General features: G+C 34.4%; 3 protein-coding genes across 6 annotated transcripts in view; 1 reads left to right on the forward strand and 2 right to left on the reverse strand.

Moving 5' to 3' along the window:
• adgrf3b (adhesion G protein-coupled receptor F3b) overlaps positions 1–20,444 on the reverse strand; it is a 671,400-nt gene that overhangs the window by 407,586 nt on the left and 243,370 nt on the right. The gene's annotated exons all lie outside the window — the stretch shown is intronic.
• cd2ap (CD2-associated protein) overlaps positions 1–20,444 on the forward strand; it is a 145,710-nt gene that overhangs the window by 70,670 nt on the left and 54,596 nt on the right. For all 4 annotated transcript variants that reach the window (XR_015517596.1, NM_001008583.2, XM_087296681.1 and 1 more), the window contains 1 exon segment: positions 17,466–17,664. Coding sequence is in view for 3 of the 4 variants with exons in the window: in NM_001008583.2 (NP_001008583.2) it covers positions 17,466–17,664 (199 nt within the window). In the remaining variant the exon portion in view is untranslated.
• Positions 6,722–12,107, reverse strand: LOC147839396 (uncharacterized). The gene is made up of 3 exons (XM_087298529.1): positions 9,613–12,107; positions 8,547–8,678; positions 6,722–8,387 (listed from the first exon to the last, which is right to left on the reverse strand). Exons 1-3 carry the CDS (start codon positions 9,695–9,697, stop codon positions 6,751–6,753), a joined length of 1,854 nt encoding a protein of 617 aa, XP_087154655.1. The 5' UTR covers positions 9,698–12,107; the 3' UTR covers positions 6,722–6,750.

Raw genomic sequence — 20,444 nt, forward strand, 5'->3', positions numbered from 1 at the left:
TGCATATCCTAACTGAGTGCACTAAATACTCCGAGATCCGGGAGAAATTCTACCCGATAATCCAACACATACAAAACAACTTTGAGTCCCTGTCGAACAGAACCCATCTTACTGGGGGAGTGTGTGTGCTGCTGTGTGTTCACCCCTTCACCCAACAATACCCGCTCCTGTCTCCAACACACAAATACTGGAACTCTTTATGTGGACTTACTTTTGATAATAGGCTACTATTATTACCTTTATCCTGTTTAATGTTATCAAAAATCTATTTTTATTTTTATTATTATATTTTTATTTTTTTATTTTATTTTTATTTTTATTAATCATTTTTTTTATTATATGTTATTTTCATATTTGTTTGCACTACTGCCCTTTTTGCACTGTCTTGTTTGTGAGACGCGACGCTGCACTGCTTTGGCAAAACGAATGTACAGTTAGGCTACTTGTCATGCCAATAAAGCACCTCAAATGTGAAAATGTGAAAATAGCCTAGGCCACAACTAACAAATATAGTCTATTAATAACAAAAAATGCCCTTTTCATTTTCATACAATAGGCCTATGTGTGGGTTTTGACAATATGTGTTTAATTAAGCTATAAAGATCAGATGAAATGCATAGTGAAATATGAAATAAATGTCTCTTTTGCTGAAAATTTAATTAATCTATATAATTAATATTTTAAAAATCAACTCCTTTTTGCCCAGAGAAAGAGGCGCGCGGCACTAGCGGACATGATAGGCTATTCTATCGAGATGACACCATAAAAGGCCTTCAATGCACTGATATAGGTAATAGGGATACAATGAAAAGCCGATTTCACTATTGACCGTTTTTATTCACTGACGGCTTCCCAACGCCGCATTTCTGTTGCGCGAAAAAAAGCTGCTGCAAATAAGCAAATTTACGACAAAACAATTTTAATAGTTTCATAGTAGTAGCTGGTGTGCTTCATCTGCGTGATTCTGATTTGACATTCTTCTGCTAAACTTGCGCTGTGTTGATGTGTAAATGGGCTATGATCTTTGCTATTGAGGCTAAGGCATCAAGTTGTAAATGAGCTACTTTCAATTTCGAGGTGGGGGAAGTGGGAAGAGGCAATTCAAATGTATCATCTCTAAAAATAAAAAAGGCCGCTTACGCGGCATATGTGTTTAAAGATTATTACCTTATTTTTTATTTTATTATTATTAATTTATTCATTCATTCTTCATTCATTTTCTTTTCGGTTTAGTCCCTTTATTAGTCTGTGATCGCCACAGCGGAATGAACCGTCAACTTATCCAGCATATGTTTTACGCAATGGATGGCAGGAGGGCCAGCTGGGGCTTCGGGACGGAGTGAAAGGAAAGGCGGAATTTGCCCTGAGTCTGGGAAAGATGGCTTGCCGTAATTACACTAGTTTTCCTATCGCACACATACGCCAAACACATAAACAAATAAATAAAAAAGGAAAAGAAAACATCTAGACTTATAGGCTGAGGTCTTTTTGCTTATAATCGCCCTTATGTTTCCGTTTTAAATGTAAGGCTGTTGCAGAGAATAATACAATTTTAATTTATAAGTGATTTTGCTGCGTTCCCCTTGATGTTTCAATAACGCATAATAATCTACACACCATATTAAAGACACAGCAGACATAAAGGTTGTGTGTGAAAGCCCGAGCAAAAGAGCGCTCTCTTCACAGCTCTGTTGATGCTGCTAGCGGCTTCTTTCTTTTTGTTATTTATTTTGCAGATACACCATATGAATACAACAGAAAGACATAAAACTTTACAAATTACCTTTTGTAGACTCAAAACAAGTGTCATATCTTGATAAGCCTAAGCCACATTGAAATATAATTTAAAGAATTACATTATCGGATATAATAAAATCGCATTAAATAAATAAACCAATATAAAACAAGCAAAAGCAAGCTATAACAGTTTAGGTAGGCCTATAGCCTACATAAATAAAACCGTTAAAGCCAAATCAAACTTTTATTTTACAAGATATTTTCTTTTAAAAGATTTTAGATATTTTCTAAAAACAATAAACACCAGAGAAGGTTTAGAATATTATTTATAAAGTATTTGGATATGATGATAATAATCAAATGGTGCAATCAGAGCATTTTTGGGAACACGTTTCAGGTCTCTCCAGTGCATTTGGGCTGAATGTTTGACTGTGTCTAAATGAGGATGTTATAAAATACATTTTCTACCGAGTTATTAACGGATGCACGATGCCAATAGTTGGGGGACGTTCTGGGGGCTGGGTTTGCGTTACGCGCTGCGAGCTATAGGCCGACAGTGGAAATGCGACATGATTTCGGTCTCACTGATGCCCATTAACACCTAAATGACAAGCTTTTGGTTATGAGATGGGGGAAGGGGTATGTCTCCACCCTCAAGTGTTTTCCACAAACATGGCCACACAAAATCCAAAGCTCCCGTGGACGGATGGCGTAACCGTAGCAAAACCTATGCGTTTTAAAACCAAACCGCATAAAATATGGGGCCTTATGAAAATGAATGTTTCTATGCACAGCAAGTTCTGGACTGAACTACTTGTTATTTAAAATATCTGTATTACGCTCTAGCATTCGCCAAAACGAATATATTTGTACATAAAAACACTAAACATAGCCTAGCTGAATAGGGTGTTGCCTGCTGAGCCATGACAGCAGCAGACAATTCCGCACGACCATAAAGCCTTCACCCGACAGTTATTTTCAAATATTCACAACGCGAGCCACAACAATAGACATGCAATGCCCATCATCCTTACAGACAACTTCGCTTTAAACTGTATTAAGGTCCCATTTACACTGCACAGCAGTTTTATATAAAACGTTAATGATACATATAACAGGCTACATTTTGATGGTGAAATAACCTTTTAAACGATGGCTTTTTATTTCAGTATTCAAACATTAAATAACGAATGCATCAAGTGAAATAACGAATATGCAAAAACAAATGTATATAAATATAAAGGACTATTATAATTAGCAAAATGCTGCTCTATTTATCTTTGTATTTTTATAATTTTATTATTGTTATTTTTATTATTTTGAATTAATTAAAGCTATAGACAAATACTGCTTGACATTTTAGAAAATGTTTTGCGTATACCCAGTACCGAGAACAAACAAACAAAAGCACATGGCTTGTTAATCAATTTAATCAAGCTCTAGCCACGAATAAAATAATAGACTATTTTATTATTTTAATATTTTAGACGACGGGTTAGTAATTATATTATAAATGGTTATGTTCAGATCAATGAAATAATAACTTTAATAATTCTGCTTTGCATTTTTCCATGCATTACTAACATCACTAAACCATACATTTGTTTTATAAGTTAACCAAATATTTGCAGAGATTCAGCAGTTTTTTTTCTGACGCGTTTGCCAGTCATGCCAGTCAGTGAAAAAAAAAGTAGCCTAACTGTGGCCCTGTTTGCAGGTATTCAGATTCGTTTTTATTAATCTTATTCAACTTTTATTATTTACAGGACATAAAAATGCAATTAAAAGTTTCAAATCAATGTGCATTGTCCTTTACCATACAAAAAAAAAAAACACTGTTATACACCATAGTAGCCTGTAGCCTATAAAATGGCCGCAAATCTTTTTAAATGCATTAAAAAGCAAGCGCATATCTTAGCCGTACCTTGAGTTTGTTCACATTCTGCCTGTATTAACATGCATGCTGTATTTTAATATAGCTTATTTCGATGAATTAGCTCTAACTGACAGCTTTTTCTTCTTTTTCAGCAGTTATGCTCGCATTATAGCCTATTTCACACGCATATGCAAGGTGACTGAAATTGAAATTCAAATACAAAACATACTGAGCCATTAAGTAAAAAAAAAAAAAAATAGCTACTTTAAAGGAGAACATTGACGTTTTGAAAAAAAAAAAAAACTGAACTGAAACTAAATTATTAAAAAATAAACCTGCTAGACTTAATTTATGTCCTGCGGCAAAAATATTTGTATTATGATCTGCTTAAAATAGGTCAATTTATTTATTTATTTTTTGCTTTTGATGAAGCTACATTCAACTTAAGCTCAATGTCGGCAGTGTCTTTAAATAAATAATTTATCTAGGCCTATTTTTATTATTCATTAATTTTCATTATTCGTTTATTATTATCTACAATTGTTGAAACATAAAATGAGATAGTAAACTATAATCAACAACGAAAATATAAGTAAAAACAGAAATAAAAACATAAATGAAAATGTCTTAGTCCTGTCAAAATAGCAAACACTGAACATCTCTCTATATTTAGGTTAAAAGACTGCTTTATTTATTTATTTATTTATTTAAGACTACTTATTTGTACTGAATGTTTATGCTTTCATTTTAGTTGCAAAAAGATCAGAAATTGATCTCGCATGCGCAGGGGAAAAAAGGCAATTATGCCACACATGACTTGCATCGCTCTCATGCCAAGTTTTGAGGATAAATTCGCATTTAGATGCTGCTTGAAATAAAATAAAACTATCAAAAAGCACATTAAAGACTTTAATAAAAAAATTAAAACATTCATTAAGGAGTATCTTATGAAAAACACCACGGGCTCTGCTTTCGGTTTTAAAAGAATCAAGCAGCTTTAAAAAATATATAATTTGCTGAAGAGAAATGACACGGAAAAAAATAAAAAAGATTAAACATATCGGGACTGTTAAAAGAAAATTCCTCTTTGATATATTCTTTCGACTCCGATACATCAGCTAAGATTATGAATGACGGAGTGTCTCTCCTGCTTCAGCAGCGTGTCCCGCTGGTTATAAACGATAAGGCGGAGAGTATGCGCTGCTTAGTGAACCTAACGCGCCATTATTTTAATTCTATATTCGTGAAGAATGAGCCAACCGCATATGCTTAGTCCTGTTGGTCGAGCCACTCTGCTTTATAACTTAGTTTATTACAATAATCACACTTAGCTTTGCCATCGTTCTTCACATGTTGCCACTCGGCACATCTTGCGCTCCATCCTTCAACAAATGTTTACATTATTGAGGTGCTCTCCGGCGGCAAAGTTTCTGGCAGAGTAGCGAGTGAAAAAATGTGCTTGCAGAAATTGGAATCAAATTTAAATTATATAACAAGCATCGTATTCTTTCTAATCCTCGCCCAGTTTTAATACAAGTTGTGTTTTTTATATTTGTGGCTGTGAAGTTTATTAAGAATATATATATATATATATATATATATATATGTGACCTACCTCAAGCAGATCACTTAAAGTATAAAAAAAAAAAATAAATAAATAAATATATATATATATATATATATATATATATATATATATATATATATATTTATTTATTTATTTATTTTTTTATACTTTAAGTGATCTGCTTGAGGTAGGTCACGTTTATCAATGGTAAGTTTTAGCCTAAGTTTACATCAATAACATAATGTGCATTGTCCTTTACTATACAAAAAAAAGAAAAAAAAAACATTATTATACACCATAGTTGCCTGTAGCCTATAAAAAGGCAAATATTTTTAAATGCATTAAAAGGCAAGCACATATCTTAGCCTTGAGTTTGTTCACACTCTGGCTGTATTAACATAAATGCTGTATTTTAATATAGCTTATTTTGATGAATTAGCTCTAACCTTTGACAGCTTTTTCTTCTTTTTCCGCGGTTATGCGGCATTATATTTCACACACATATGCAAGGTAACTGAATATGAAGTTAAAATACAAAACATACTAAGCCATTAAGTAAAAAAACAAACAAAAAAACACAACAGTTATAGCTATTTTAAAGAAGAACATTGACGTTTTGAAAAAAAACTGAACTGAAACTAAATTATTAAAAATAAACCTGCAAGACTTAATTTATGTCCTGCGGCAAAAATATTTTTATTATACTTTTAGTGATCTGCTTAAGGTAGGTCAATTTATTTTTCTCAGTGTTTCACGTACTGTACGGCAATGTCTTTAAATAAATAATTTATTTAGGCCTATTTTCATTATTCATTTATTTTCATTATTCGTTTATTATTATGTGCAATTGTTGAGACATAAATGAGATAGTAAAATATAATCAACAACGAAAATGGAAATAAAAACAGAAATAAAACATAAATGAAAATGTCTTGTCTTAGTCCTATCAAAATAGCAAAAACTGAACATCTTTCTATATTTAGGCTGCTATATTTATTTATTTATTTATTTAAGACTACTTATTTGTACTAAATGTTTGTGCTTTCATTTTAGTTGTCTTTTACTTCTTCAATTTTATTTTCCAAAACGAATCCTCTTTGCACTTAAAAAGTTTACAATAAAGCGTGTTAACAAATTTTAAATGATTAATGAAGGAATTATAATGCTTTGACTTATTGTTTAATATCATTTACAAGCACAGTAGCTGTATGGGCTATTTCTGTCCGTTCGCATCCCGTCCCTCTGCGCCCCCTGGCGGCTCATTCACAAACTGCGGTCATACACTAAAAACAGAGCGGCACCTATTTCAAACGGCGGCGGTACAAGCCGCGGCGTTAATAGCCACTTTGAACTCTCACCTACTGTATGTATGTATGTATGCATGTATGTATACATGCTAGTATGTAATATACATGTATAATATACATAGTAAATACACTCTAAATTGCTTTTTTGAAACGGGAATAATCATCAACACAACACCAGGCACAAACTTCAACACTTTTGAAACAGACGATTAAGCAGATAAACACAACACACTGTTTTTTTTTTTTTTTTGTACAACACAACTTTATTGAACATGAACATATGATTGTCTTTCCTTCTCTAAATGCAGCTTCGGCCATCTTCGACCATTCTTTTCCATCTCCTCACTTTCGTTTTCTTTCACCGCCTCCTCTTCCACACTGCAGTTTCTTGGCCTCCTCCTTCTCCTCCTTTTCTTTTTCTCTTTCATTTCTTCCATGTTCTCCTCTATTTCAATGTCTTTAATTTCTTTCTCCTCTGCGTTCTTTTCCACCTCCTCACTTTCATTTTCTTTCGCCGCCTCCTCTTTCACACTGCAGTTTCTTGGCCTCCTCCTTCTCCTCCTTTTCTTTTTCACTTTCTCCTCTTCCATGTTCTCCTCTATTTCAATGTCTTTCATCTCTTTCTCCTCTGCGTTCTTTTCCATCTCCTCACTTTCGTTTTCTTTCACCGCCTCCTCTTCCACACTGCAGTTTCTTGGCCTCCTCCTTCTCCTCCTTTTCTTTTTCTCTTTCATTTCTTCCATGTTCTCCTCTATTTCAATGTCTTTCATCTCTTTCTCCTCTGCGTTCTTTTCCATCTCCTCACTTTCGTTTTCTTTCACCGCCTCCTCTTCCACACTGCAGTTTCTTGGCCTCCTCCTTCTCCTCCTTTTCTTTTTCTCTTTCATTTCTTCCATGTTCTCCTCTATTTCAATGTCTTTAATTTCTTTCTCCTCTGCGTTCTTTTCCATCTCCTCACTTTCGTTTTCTTTCACCGCCTCCTCTTCCACACTGCAGTTTCTTGGCCTCCTCCTTCTCCTCCTTTTCTTTTTCTCTTTCATTTCTTCCATGTTCTCCTCTATTTCAATGTCTTTCATCTCTTTCTCCTCTGCGTTCTTTTCCATCTCCTCACTTTCGTTTTCTTTCACCGCCTCCTCTTCCACACTGCAGTTTCTTGGCCTCCTCCTTCTCCTCCTTTTCTTTTTCTCTTTCATTTCTTCCATGTTCTCCTCTATTTCAATGTCTTTCATCTCTTTCTCCTCTGCGTTCTTTTCCATCTCCTCACTTTCGTTTTCTTTCACCGCCTCCTCTTCCACACTGCAGTTTCTTGGCCTCCTCCTTCTCCTCCTTTTCTTTTTCTCTTTCATTTCTTCCATGTTCTCCTCTATTTCAATGTTATTCATCTCTTTCTCTTCATTCTTTTCCACCTCCTCACTTTTGTTTTCTTTCACCGCCTCCTCTTCCACACTGCAGTTTCTTGGCCTCCTCCTCCTCCTCCTTTTCTTTTTCACTTTCTCCTCTTCCATGTTCTCCTCATCCTTTGGCTTCTCTTCATTTATGTTCTCTTTCTCCATCTCCTTCTGTTCAATCACCACCTCCTCCTCTTTCTCCTCCACCCTCTCCTCCTCTATTTTCCTCCTCCAAAACTCCTCTTCTGACAATCGGCTGCTAATGTTTTTCTTTTTTCTCTTTCGCTTCCCTTCCTCCTCTGGCTTCTCTTCATTTGTGTTATCTTTCTCTTTCTCCTTCACCTCCTCCAGTTCAATCACCACCTCCTCCTCTTTCTCCAAAATTTTATCTTCTTCTTTTGTCACTTTCTCCACCTTCTCCACCACCTCCACCTTCTCCACCACCTCCTCCATCATCTCCTTCTCTTCTTCCACTTTCACCATCATTTTCTGATAGACCTCATTCTCGTAGTCTGTTAAAAAAAAACAATTGCAGTTTGCACATAGTACACAGTCAGTTTCAAGGAGAGGTTAAACTCCAGATAAAGGAGAGTGTGAAAACAGTTTATTTCTAACATGATAGGCTTTAGATGCAGTAGATAAAATGTTTAGATGCAGAAACCATCATTTACCATCAGAGGATGAAAGTTGAAACGGCTCATTTCTTGGAGAGAAGCAAAACCATTTTAGGGCAGCTCTGATAAAAGAGCCAACCCTGCTCTTCTTCTTTTTCTTTTTTTGCTTCTGCACCTTGTCCTTCTCGTCTGTTAAAAAGAGAAATGGTTGCACAAAATGTATATATTAATACATAAACATTAAGAAGTTATTGTAGCTAAACTAAGGTTACCACAAATTCACCATTTTTTTGCTGCACTAAACGTACTTTAACTATGAAATTTCCCATTTTTTTTGTATTTTATTATCATTTATTTTAATTAATTTTAATAACATTATATTTTTTTATTTTCACGTTAATATAACTGGTCTGTGCACCAAACAATCTAAAAAAATGCATGTTCAGTGCACTTTTTTAAAATAGAAATTAAATACTTCAATTTATCAAAGGATTTTAGACTAAAGTTGAATCAGACAAGCTGAAAATGAGATGCAACATTCATTTACACAAAGCATTTCATTAAGATGCACTTGAATGCAATAATAGCCTAATAATATTTGAGAAAATAAATACCAATTCATAAAGGGACCTCAATATGTAACATTCACTATTTCAGCATATTCTTTTTCTACTAGTCATTGGCTGTGTAGCACAGTAACTTTTAACCATTTTTGTAAATAACAGAATTTAACTGTAATATGAACTGTATTTTACTGTAAGACATTTAAGCAGTATGTTACTGTATTTTAAAGTTGCTTTGTGAAAATTACTCTATTACAGTGAAGATATACATACAGTTCTATAAATACATATACAGCAAGATAAATAGGGCTGTAGTTGTAAATACAGTGTTTACAGCTGTAATTGATTTTCTGTAAGTTACTGGCGAACTGCTGCAAGCAAGTTGAAGTAGATTTTACAGGAATTTGTTAACAGAGCTCTTTACAAAAACAGGAATTCAACCAGCTGTCTATTATAATGTACAAACATTTACACTGTACAAACATTGTTTTTTAACAGTAAGTATAATATTATGTCAGGAAAACACTGGATATTCATATCACAATGTAAATATGACTCACTATTAGTGCCGTTCCCAGGCCTTTCTTTGCCCTGCTGCGCTTTTTTCTGGCGCTTGGTGATCTGGCAAGAGATTTCAACTTCCATTTTCAAGTATTAAAACGCTGAAAATCCAAAGACACAACTTATTTGACTCCACTACAACAAACCAACTAGAGATTTTCTGTGATGCAAGGCTTCAAGAACACTTTAGAACGCGTTCTATTCTCAGAACATGTCACTATGGCAACGAGACTAAAGACTAAGAAATGTTTTCTTTTAAATACTTATGATTGACTAAATGTCCAAATGAAATAAAATGAATAAAAAACTTGCTGAATAATTGATTTAGGGGGCCAAAAGCTGTCTTAAATAAACAATCAATAGGAAATGTATATAACTGTGGACAATGAAGCACAACAAATGAAACGCCAAAGGTTTTCGTGAAACTTAAACCACAAAAGTGACATATACTGATTGAAATGATATATAATAAATTAATTTGAAGTATTCAGCTTTAATTTTAGCATCCAGCAAGACATACTGCAAATATACATGCCATTCCCATAAGAAATAAACACTGTTGTCATAAATGTTTTCGAACATTTGGTGTGCAACATTAACTTGCAGAAAATCAAAAATCTAAAATTAATGTAAAGTATCATCTTTGAACCGAAAATACATTTAAATAAATAAAAATCAACAAAATAATTCAGAATCAAGGGTAAAGTGCTGAACAAATGTGCAGGCAACATGCATTGAAATGTAAACCAAAAATAGTTCAACTTATGACCCTAAGTGATCAATAAATGAGATACAAAATAACTCTTAATTTACACAAGTATAGCCAGAATGTTTTATATTTAATTGATAAAAGTGCTAGACACATTTTCTATTGTTATATGTCTATTTTTTTTATAAAAATAAGTAAAATCAACAAAAAAATCTTGTCTCACATTTTTTTTTACAGTGAAGCTAAAACTGTTTCTATTGCAGTTTTGCAGAACAATTGCTTTCTCCAATTGCCTGAAATTTCCTTTGGACATGTTTTCATTTCATAATTTCAGTTTGTGCAACTGTAGGGTAATGCTAACAGAGCTACAAGAGACTACACAGTAAAGGTTTTTAGTCTTGTTGGTAAAAGGGAACTAAGAGTTCATTAAGCTTGAGGTGGATAGAAAAAAAATAGACTTTCCTCATTTGAAGGTGTGATAATATTTGTCATGGAAGTGTGCAGCATCCACTTGGACAATGCAACGGCAGCTACAGGACAACATTCGCTCATCACTCACTAGCTATTGGTGGCGGAGACAGTGATTGAGCCAATTCGATGGATGGGCATGATTGGGAGGCCATGATGGTTGAGGGCCGATGGAAAGAATTTGGCCAGGACAATGGCCTTACACCCCTACCCTTTAAGAGAAGTGCCATGAGATTTTTTTCACCTTTATTGGGATAGGACAGTGGAGATTTCACAGACAGGAAAGTGTGGGGAGCAGAGACAGGGGAAGGATCGGCAAAGAACTTATTGCTGGGAATCGAACTCTTGTCGCCGTGAGCACCTTGGTGCTATGTGTCGACGCACTTACTACTTGGCTTTTGGCGCCGACAGAAGTGCCATGGGATTTTTAATGACCACAGGATCTCGGTTTATTTCATACAAAACGTAACTAGCACAGTTTTCATGTCAGTTTTTTGCACACATTTTTGTAACCTCAAAAACTACTAGAAGCCTTCACTTGCATTCTATTAGTCAGTATTTTGATGGTAGCAATTTGATCACGTTTTTAAAAAAATCAACATGATTTAGATGTTCTGGTACGAGTGAAATGTTCTTTAATTGGTCATTAACAAATGCTACCACATAAAAAAACATATTTTTCATGGTATGTACAGGATTCATGGAGTTAAATTCAATATCTCTCAAGACATTTTAATACTCTTTCCATACATTTTAAGACCTCATTGCCACTTTAGGTTTTAACCAGTAACATTGGAAACATTTTTAACTTGCAGAACATGTCTTAAATTCTAGGGGTGTGATAAGATACGTATGGCACGAGATACAAGACTGTGTTCACGAGAACAAGATGAGACGAGATTTTAAAGAAATCTTCAATGATAAAATACATGTTGAAAATTTGTCTCTTTTTTATCACAAAATGTAGGCGCATTTTAGAATCAACTTGAACTTTGAAATAAAATGTATATCTTAATAAACTGTCTGCAGTAATAAACATCGAACCTGCAAAATGTTTTCCTAGAAATTGAACTGAGAGGCAATTACATAAAAAATGTGTAAATAGTATAAATAAAAATAAAAATATATTTGTAAGTGCAGTCAATAATCACAGTGATCAAAGTAGAACTCTCTTAAAACTCAAAAAAACATCTTTCTTCAAGCTAAAAGATGATAGTGTTCTGATACATTGTATCATGTGCATTTGCTGAACCTAGAGAATTAATAACCTCTGCAGAAAAACATATGTCTGGTTTGAGCCCCTTCCCCCAGAGAATCGTCAGTCTATACTGATTGATGATTGGCTTCTGTACTAGTAGGAGGGGCTTCATTTGCCAAATCGACCATTACACTTTTCTCTATTCAAAACTATACAAGTGACATGTCCAGTGTATTCTATAGTCTTTGATATAACATATCCAGCCTGATCTGACGAAGAAGCGCAACTATTTTACGTTTTGTCAGTTAATTGGCCAATTCATACAAATTCATACATTCGTTCATTCCAATTCGTTCAAAAGGAGATGTGGAAGCCAATCCTGCCCCTAAACCCTACCGTCATTGAGGGAATGAGCAAATCATACTAAATTGTATGAATGAGATCTTACAAATTCATACAAATTAGCCACTAAATCAAAAAGTTACGTATTGCCATGAGATTGCGTTGAACATATCATGTGCTGTATAGTAGAAGTGTGAACCTACACTAGTCTCACGGTTCGGTTATGATTCATGCCTTCAATTCAATTTAATATCTCAGTGCATCTTGGTGCATTGACTATTCTTTCCATACATAATTAAAATTTTAACTTCACAGCACAACAATTCTTGTATTAAAATTTATAAATATATTTACATTTATATATTATCTCTAATACAATTTTGTCCTTTTATACCAACATTCAGATATGAACCGTACCTTTAAAGTGCATGACATGAGCAGTTATAGCAAATAAACAAATGTAAACATCCCACTCGCTTTCCGAGCCTTGTCGAGCGAGTTCTTACTCCCCTATGATTGGTCACGCGCTCAACAGAAAGGGCTGGTGCTGTTCACCAATGGGTAACACTTATAAACGGAAGCACTGATCCATGATAGACATGGAGAAGAAAACTCGCTCTGCAGAAACGCGCTTGTGTCTGGATCCACAGGTATCGCTGTAACTGCTGAGAGGAGAGGAAATTACCTTACGCCAACAGGTCAGATGTCCACAGTGAGAGAGAGAGAAGTAGAAATGGAGTTTACTTTTCATTTTCTCCAGCAGTGAAGGGCTTCTTCTGTAACTTCAGTGTCAATGAAAGATTATCTAGCAAACACACGCGCACAGTGAATTGTGCAGAGCTTCTGCATTAAGTAGTTGGAACGTTTTAATTACTTGCACTCACCTCCCTCGCCATCGTAAGCTACCGCAATATAGCGCATATGAGATATATGACGTCAGTGCGTAATAATCGGTTGTAATCTATTACTGAACCGATACAGAATTGTCCACATCTACATCACAGCCCACCGAAGAAACAATTAATTTTGACACTCCACTGTATAGATGCGTGTCACAAATCCCATTGAAAGAAACCTTAATATGAGTGAAATGATGTTTGTTGTGGTAGCATTGTTTTAAAACTCATTATAAGAATATTATGAGCTTTAGCAGGTTGAGAATCTGACCTCAATTTAGTTGTTGTGGAGCGGGGAGGAAGAAAAAGGAATTTCTTTGTCAGCATCTCAGACAGGAAGTTTGGAGCGGATGCAGCCTGTGGCATTAACCATTCTCCAGGAAACTCTGCACTGCTCCACATGCCTTTCTCTCTGTACCTATCTAAACCAGGGTAAAAAGGGCAGGATTATGGCAATACTGTAGTAATTTGAAATATTACTCAATAATTGTCATTGTACTAAATACCTCTATGGCATATTATAACACAGGAATTAATCCAAAAACCACAGGGTATACCCACAAAAAGATGCTTTTAGTTAGTACTATGTATTTCCATTGTTAATGGGTATATATATTTCCATGTTAATATGTATTTCCGTGTTGTAGTTGAGTTTTCCTAGTTGATAAAATGCAGATGCTGTTAAAAATAGTACTTTAAAATAGTAAAAAGTAGTTTTAATAATGTCATTGTAATTCTGAATACTGTATTATTTAAGTTCTCCAACGAAATTGCAAAAAATACTAAATATTTTCACTTTTTTGAAGTGGTTCACAGGAAATGATTCATAATTTGTAAGAGTTTTGTTTATGGTCATTAATAGTATACAAGTTTTATACTTAGGACCACTAATCACCCGTACATCCATAAATGTGTATTTAGTCTTTGAGAGAGAGAAGCACAGAGCAAGTTTTAATGGGATGGGTTGAAGACATGTTTCTTTGTGTGTCTGTAGTCACTTGAGATCTGATTTCTCATTTGTTTCTGTTTTCTCTCTCTCTCTCTCTCTCTCTCTCTCTCTCTCTCTCTCTCTCTCTCTCTCTCTCTCTCTCTCTCTCTCTCTCTTTCTCTCTCGCTTTTCACTTTTTTTCTGAATGTGTCTGTGAGGAAGGCTGTGGTGTTGCTGAATCTACATGCCTTTGGAAACAGTGAATGTAGGTGTTAACTGGGAGTTTGAAGTTTGGGAGTGTGAAGTTCTTGATAATGTGGGTGTGAATTATGTTGAAGTAGCATTGTATTGATGCATTGTAAAATGAACACTTACAAAAGCCGCTTTACTTAGTGAAAGTCTCTCAGGCCTCGTTTACACTAGTGCGTTTTAGTTTTAAAACGGCGTTTTAGAATGGAAACAATCTGCGTCCACACTTGCGTTTTACCCAGCGTTTCTGAACAGCTCTCCGTCCACACCAAAACGCTGAAAACGCACATCACGTGACCACACATGAACACTCTCGGGCAAGCGCTGCAGCCCATCTACCCAGATGAGAGTTGTGCTAGTCGGACTTCTCATCAAGCATCTCCCGCTGGATCTAATCTCACCATATTTATTAAACGGGATATTTCATTCATCTTGTTGTCTTTATCTAATGACATATTTCCAGACTTTGGTCATTGGAATCTATTACTTGTTCTCAGGTAACGTGTTTAGGCTGAGCGCAAAGATAAGTTAATGATTAATGTAACCACGTAGCCTACATTCTGTATTTTGACTGATCGCTTGCATTTTTTTTCTATAATGTATAAACTTATTGTATGTTATAGTAATGGCCATTATCGATTATTAAAACTGATATTCAGCAAAAGAGAGGTTATATGTTTCGTATTTTCACTGAAATTGAAAGGAGGCAGTTTTTGTTATAGGCTCCGTTTTGTTATAAATATCCACACAGTGAAGATGACGCTCATATATACAGCACGACGCTTCAACATTTCTGCTGTCTGTTAAGTTGCTAATATTAAAATGAAAATAGGCAGTTCCTTAAATCATGTTTACATTTTATTGTTGAAAAAGTGAAACAACGTAGGGTGATGTGAATGAAGTTATAAAGTACACTGTTCCCTTTGAAGATTTACCCGTGTCCTCGGTATAGTTTGTTTTCTATATCAAACTGAGAAGAAGAGACTGCAGCCTTGATCAAACTTGCAAAGTCTGAACTTACAAGGAGAGGATGCAGGACTGAACTGCGTGTGTTAGGCTACTTAATATTGAGGAAAAGCCCCAATCAGACAGCCGTTTCCGTTTTCAGATGTTTCCGTTTTCCATCATCCACACTGATACGGAGCAGCAGCGTTTCAGAATGAAAACGGCCTCACTAGCGTTTTCGAAACGCTCTGTTTTCGGCGCTCGAGAACTCCGGCGTAGTGTGGACGGTTGGCGTAACCTTAGCAAAACTTATGCGTTTTCAAACTAAAACGCATTAGTGTAAACGGGGCCTCAGACATATCCATTTGAGTTCAAATTATCTTCAATGTTCTGATTACTTTTTTAGTTGTATTATATGTCATTCATTCATTCATTCATTTTCTTTTTGGCATAGTCTCTTTATTATTCTGGGGTCGCCACAGCAAAATGAGCCGCCAACTTATACAGCATATGTTTTATGCAGCTGCAACCCATCTCTGGGAAACATCCATAGACTCATTCACACACATACACTATGGACAATTTAGCCTACCCAATTCACCTATAGTGCATGTCTTTGGACTGTGGGGGAAACCGGAGCACCTGGAGGAAACCCACACAACACGATGGGAACATGCAAACTCCACACAGAAATGACAAGTGACCGAGGCGATGCTTGAACCAACCAACCAACGATTTTATTTATTTAGTTATTATACCATTTGTTGAGTCTCTCCATACAGTTTGATAGAGCGTTTGGACCTGAAAGCTGCTTTGCATGATTTCACACTTAACAAGCAGATATGTCATTTCACTCCAGTGTGTCAATCAGGACACTGGAGCCGGTTTTATTATGAGTTAGAGACTGCAAATTCAAACTGGACTTATCCGCTGTAAAGTGTAAACTAACATGCAGATCTGATGCAGTTAAGCCACTCTCAGTCTCAGGATGTCTTTTGATGTCATAAAATTAAAGAAAAATGAAAAATACTACTACTAGCATTTTCAAATTAATATGAATTTTTTATTTTTTTTTGCCAATATATTTTTTCTATTATTATCATGTTATATATTAACATTTTCAATTAACGTTAATAATAGCTTTAAATTAAAATGCCATTTTTAAAATATAATTTGATTTAATATATAAAGTTTTTAAAAAGAAACCTACATTATTAATCAGTTGATTTGCACTGATGTAATAATAATAATTAAAGTTGCCTTAAAAATTATGATATGTGAATAAATAATTAAATTCATTATATTTCTAAAATAATATTTCTTGATCTTCAACAGAGAAGTGAACCAGAACTATCGACTCTTTTGTCAGAAATGAATCAAACCACCCCTTTAATGTTTTGTGTATGGAAGCATGTGTTACAAACAGCTGCAGTAAACATGTAATCACATGCGCTCAGGTTGAGTTGGAGTGCTTCTATATGACATCATCATTACGCATGCATAATTCTTCAGTTGCCATTTATGCCTGTCTTGTATAAATAGTATAACAAAATATTGGTCAAATGTTGATACTGGCATCTGTGTATCAATAATGTATTTCTGCTGAAAAATCACAGTATTGTACTATATCTACATATGCCCCCAACACTAGAGCATAGATGGATATTCATGTTTGCATATGTTTTCTGACTCTGGTGTAAAATAACTACATTGAAGATGAGCCATCACATTTTAGAAATTTACAAAATGTGTATTTAAATACATATATTTCAACATTGATGTGGAAATAACTGAGCAATATGGATGAAATAATGTTCGAATGTCATTTAAGATATGATCAATATAACAATGTCATTTTAGTGATGATCACACGCAAGTTTTTTGTATTTTGAATGATTAAACGCTTTTCGCAGACGGGTGGGTCAAGTATAAAGATTTACTTATGTGATAAATTCGCATTTTGGCCCCAATGGGAGCATTTATTTTCCAAATATGCTTGTACTAAGATTTGCAAAGCTACTTATACTTTTATCATTTTAATGCATTAAAAACTAAAACTTACATAGTATCAACAAAGATTAATATATGAGATTTCTATTGTTTTTTTTATAATCAAGGAGGTGAGAAAAGATGAGCCGAAGTCCAAAGAGGAGTCAAAGGAGCCTAAAGAAGCGAAGGAGGTGAAAGAGGAGAGTACGATACAGCGGCGAGCATCAGGGAATGTAGCAAGCCTGGTGCAGAGGATCAGTACATACGGCATCCCTGCTGGAGGAATTGGCTTACAGCCCCATTCTCAACCGCGTGCCTCAAAAAAGAGTGAGTTTCTTTTTCATTACAGTTTTACTGTTTTATCCTCTTTATGTTAAAAAGATTTTGTTCAGAATGACACACATACAATTCCCATACCACCTGAAGATATACTACATTTAGGTATACAATAGGTAAATGAATGTTATGCACTTTAGCTGTATGTGCCTCAAAACTAAACGTCCATCAATAAGGGCTATTGATGAAAAATTAATTTTGACAATAAATCGATCACTGATCAGTTGTTAGCATCCCTGCTTATAATAGCTCTAGAGTCCTAAACAGGAGATTAAATCAGAATAGTCTCAACTTGTAAAAAATATTTGCATGTTTTGAGTGTGCTGACCTCAGATTGACTGACTTGTGTGTGGATAAAGGCCATGTGGTCAATGAAATCAGTTGAGCTGATTCAGTGAGGCGGATACTAGCTTCATGGTTCAAATCCTAAATATAAATATATTTTTATATAGCTGAATTAATCATTAATTTGTTTATTACATTTTTATATCCTTTACCCTTGTATAGGATATTAAAAAATATTGGTATCATTTTATATTATGTTGTCTTCACTATGTACCTATATTAAAATTAATGGTTTGGTGCAGAGAGCCTATTTTGTACATGTTTTTACATTGTACTTCTATTTTAAAAATACCTGAAAGTATTATAATTACACTGTTAACCCTTCCCTTACACCCTAACCTACATATATCACCAAACTTGTGCCTAACCCTACCCGTATCCCACTTCAGTAGCACTATAAGTATTTTGCAATACAATATAAACGGTACGTGATCTAAAATGTACTTTAAAATGTACATATCAAGGCATCCTATTAAAAAATGTGACGCACACACAAATCTGCGTTTTGTTTTTAGCCTATCATTGAGTCTATTTATTTACTTATATAAATGTGTGTTAATTTAATGTGTAGATATATTAAATGAGAGACTTACTTTGCTTACCAAACAATTCATTTTGCATTGTAAACCTTAAATAAAAGTAAAAAGTATATTATTGTTTTAATTAATGTTTTAAGTATATTCAGTTAATATACACTCAAAATCATTCTGCATAAATCCACAGAATTATAAAAAAAAAAATTTAAACAAAGCTCTGCTCAGATATAGGAAAAAAGTCTGCACCTTCTGTCTAAAGTTACATTTTGGCACAGAAAGAGAGTCATCTTTGTCCAGTAGTGGGCAGCAGTAGCCCATCTGTTGACTCATAAAGCGTGTTTTCATTTCCTCTTTCTCAGTCTGAGTGAACGGCTGTCTGAGATTTTCAGGGAAGTCCAGTTGATCCTCTCCAGCTGCACAGGAACATTGTCAAGGAACAGTGGTTGTGATGCTATGCTGCATTCAGGGTTTCTATTCAACAAACCATCTAAAATACTGATATGTGGAATGTAGTCTTATTGCCTCTTTACATCAGTTTATCATATTTTAGCCTTCATAAAATTAGAGTCTAGCTTTTTTTCAGGTCTAACCATGGAGAGCTCACTAATAAACAAGTGGTAAATTGAAACATTCAATGCAATTAGATTAAGATACCGTATTATTATAATTTTATATATTTACTTTATATAACTCTGTTATGCAATTTTGTTCAATAAAGCCATCATGCCAGTCTTTAGTCATTTATTTATGATGGCTTTCATTTATTTAGTTTTTAAAACTATTTTAGCAAACCTATGAAAAATGATTTTATATTTGCTTTCTTAAACTCAGCCATGTTTCCATCCACCTAATTTTATGCGCATTATGGATATGTGCATAAAATGGTTGATGGAAACAACAAGATGCGCAAAAATTTTAAAAATGCACATAAAAAATCTTTAAAAAAAAAAAAAAGTGCATTACTAAGTAGGATATACGTTTCATTCGGTGAAAAAAAAACATGCACAAAAACTACGATGGGAACACTTTTACCTAACAAATTCCAGTATGCGCATTAAAAAAGTAGTGTGATTTTGTTATAAGAGATCATTTGATGATGAAAATGGAAAAACCAGCAGAATGACCAGTTTGTAAAACATCTGAAATGTTGTCTTGGTCATTCTAAAATGCATTAACCATTTCAGTGTTAGCATTATTATATTATTAGTGACCTCCAGAACTGTCTCACAACTTCAAACACCACCATTCATTCATTTCATGTCGGCATCGTCTTCTGAGGTGCAGGTCATTTTTTAAATAAAGAAAAGATTCACGCTGCTTCTTTTACTGCAACAAATTCCATTTTTACTGTTAATATTTGCCACAATATAATCAGGAAATGACAATTTTGTTCTCTTCGATTTGTTGGATGAAAACACTGCTTTATTCAGTTGTTGCTAGGTTAAATATAGTTGCTGCCAGAAGTTAATGAAAATGATTTATATCATTCATTAAATGTCCCATTAATTGTATTTTTTTTACGTCTACCCCAACCCTAAACCCAACTTTCACAGTAACGTAAAAACAGTTGGTCAGAGTATTATTTATGTTATCTATTAACATATTACCTATTACCCAATAAATTGTATGTTTTAACGTCTACCCCTTCACTAACCCTAAACCCAACCTTCACAATACTGTAAAAATCTGAATTATTGTTATACAGTCTCGTACAAAATGCTGCTATATTGATTTGCATATCGCACTTCCGGCCGGCAACATATGCTATATTGATTTTACCGCTTCATTTGAACATTTTATTCCAGTTTTGCACAAAGTTCATTTACATTTTTGGATGGAAACATAGCTAATGCCATTCCTGTTGAAATGAAAACATAGAAGAACACTTAT

Source organism: Danio rerio, chromosome 20, assembly GCF_052040795.2.
Source record: "Danio rerio strain M-AB ecotype USA chromosome 20, GRCz13ab, whole genome shotgun sequence".
NCBI lineage: Eukaryota > Metazoa > Chordata > Actinopteri > Cypriniformes > Danionidae > Danio > Danio rerio.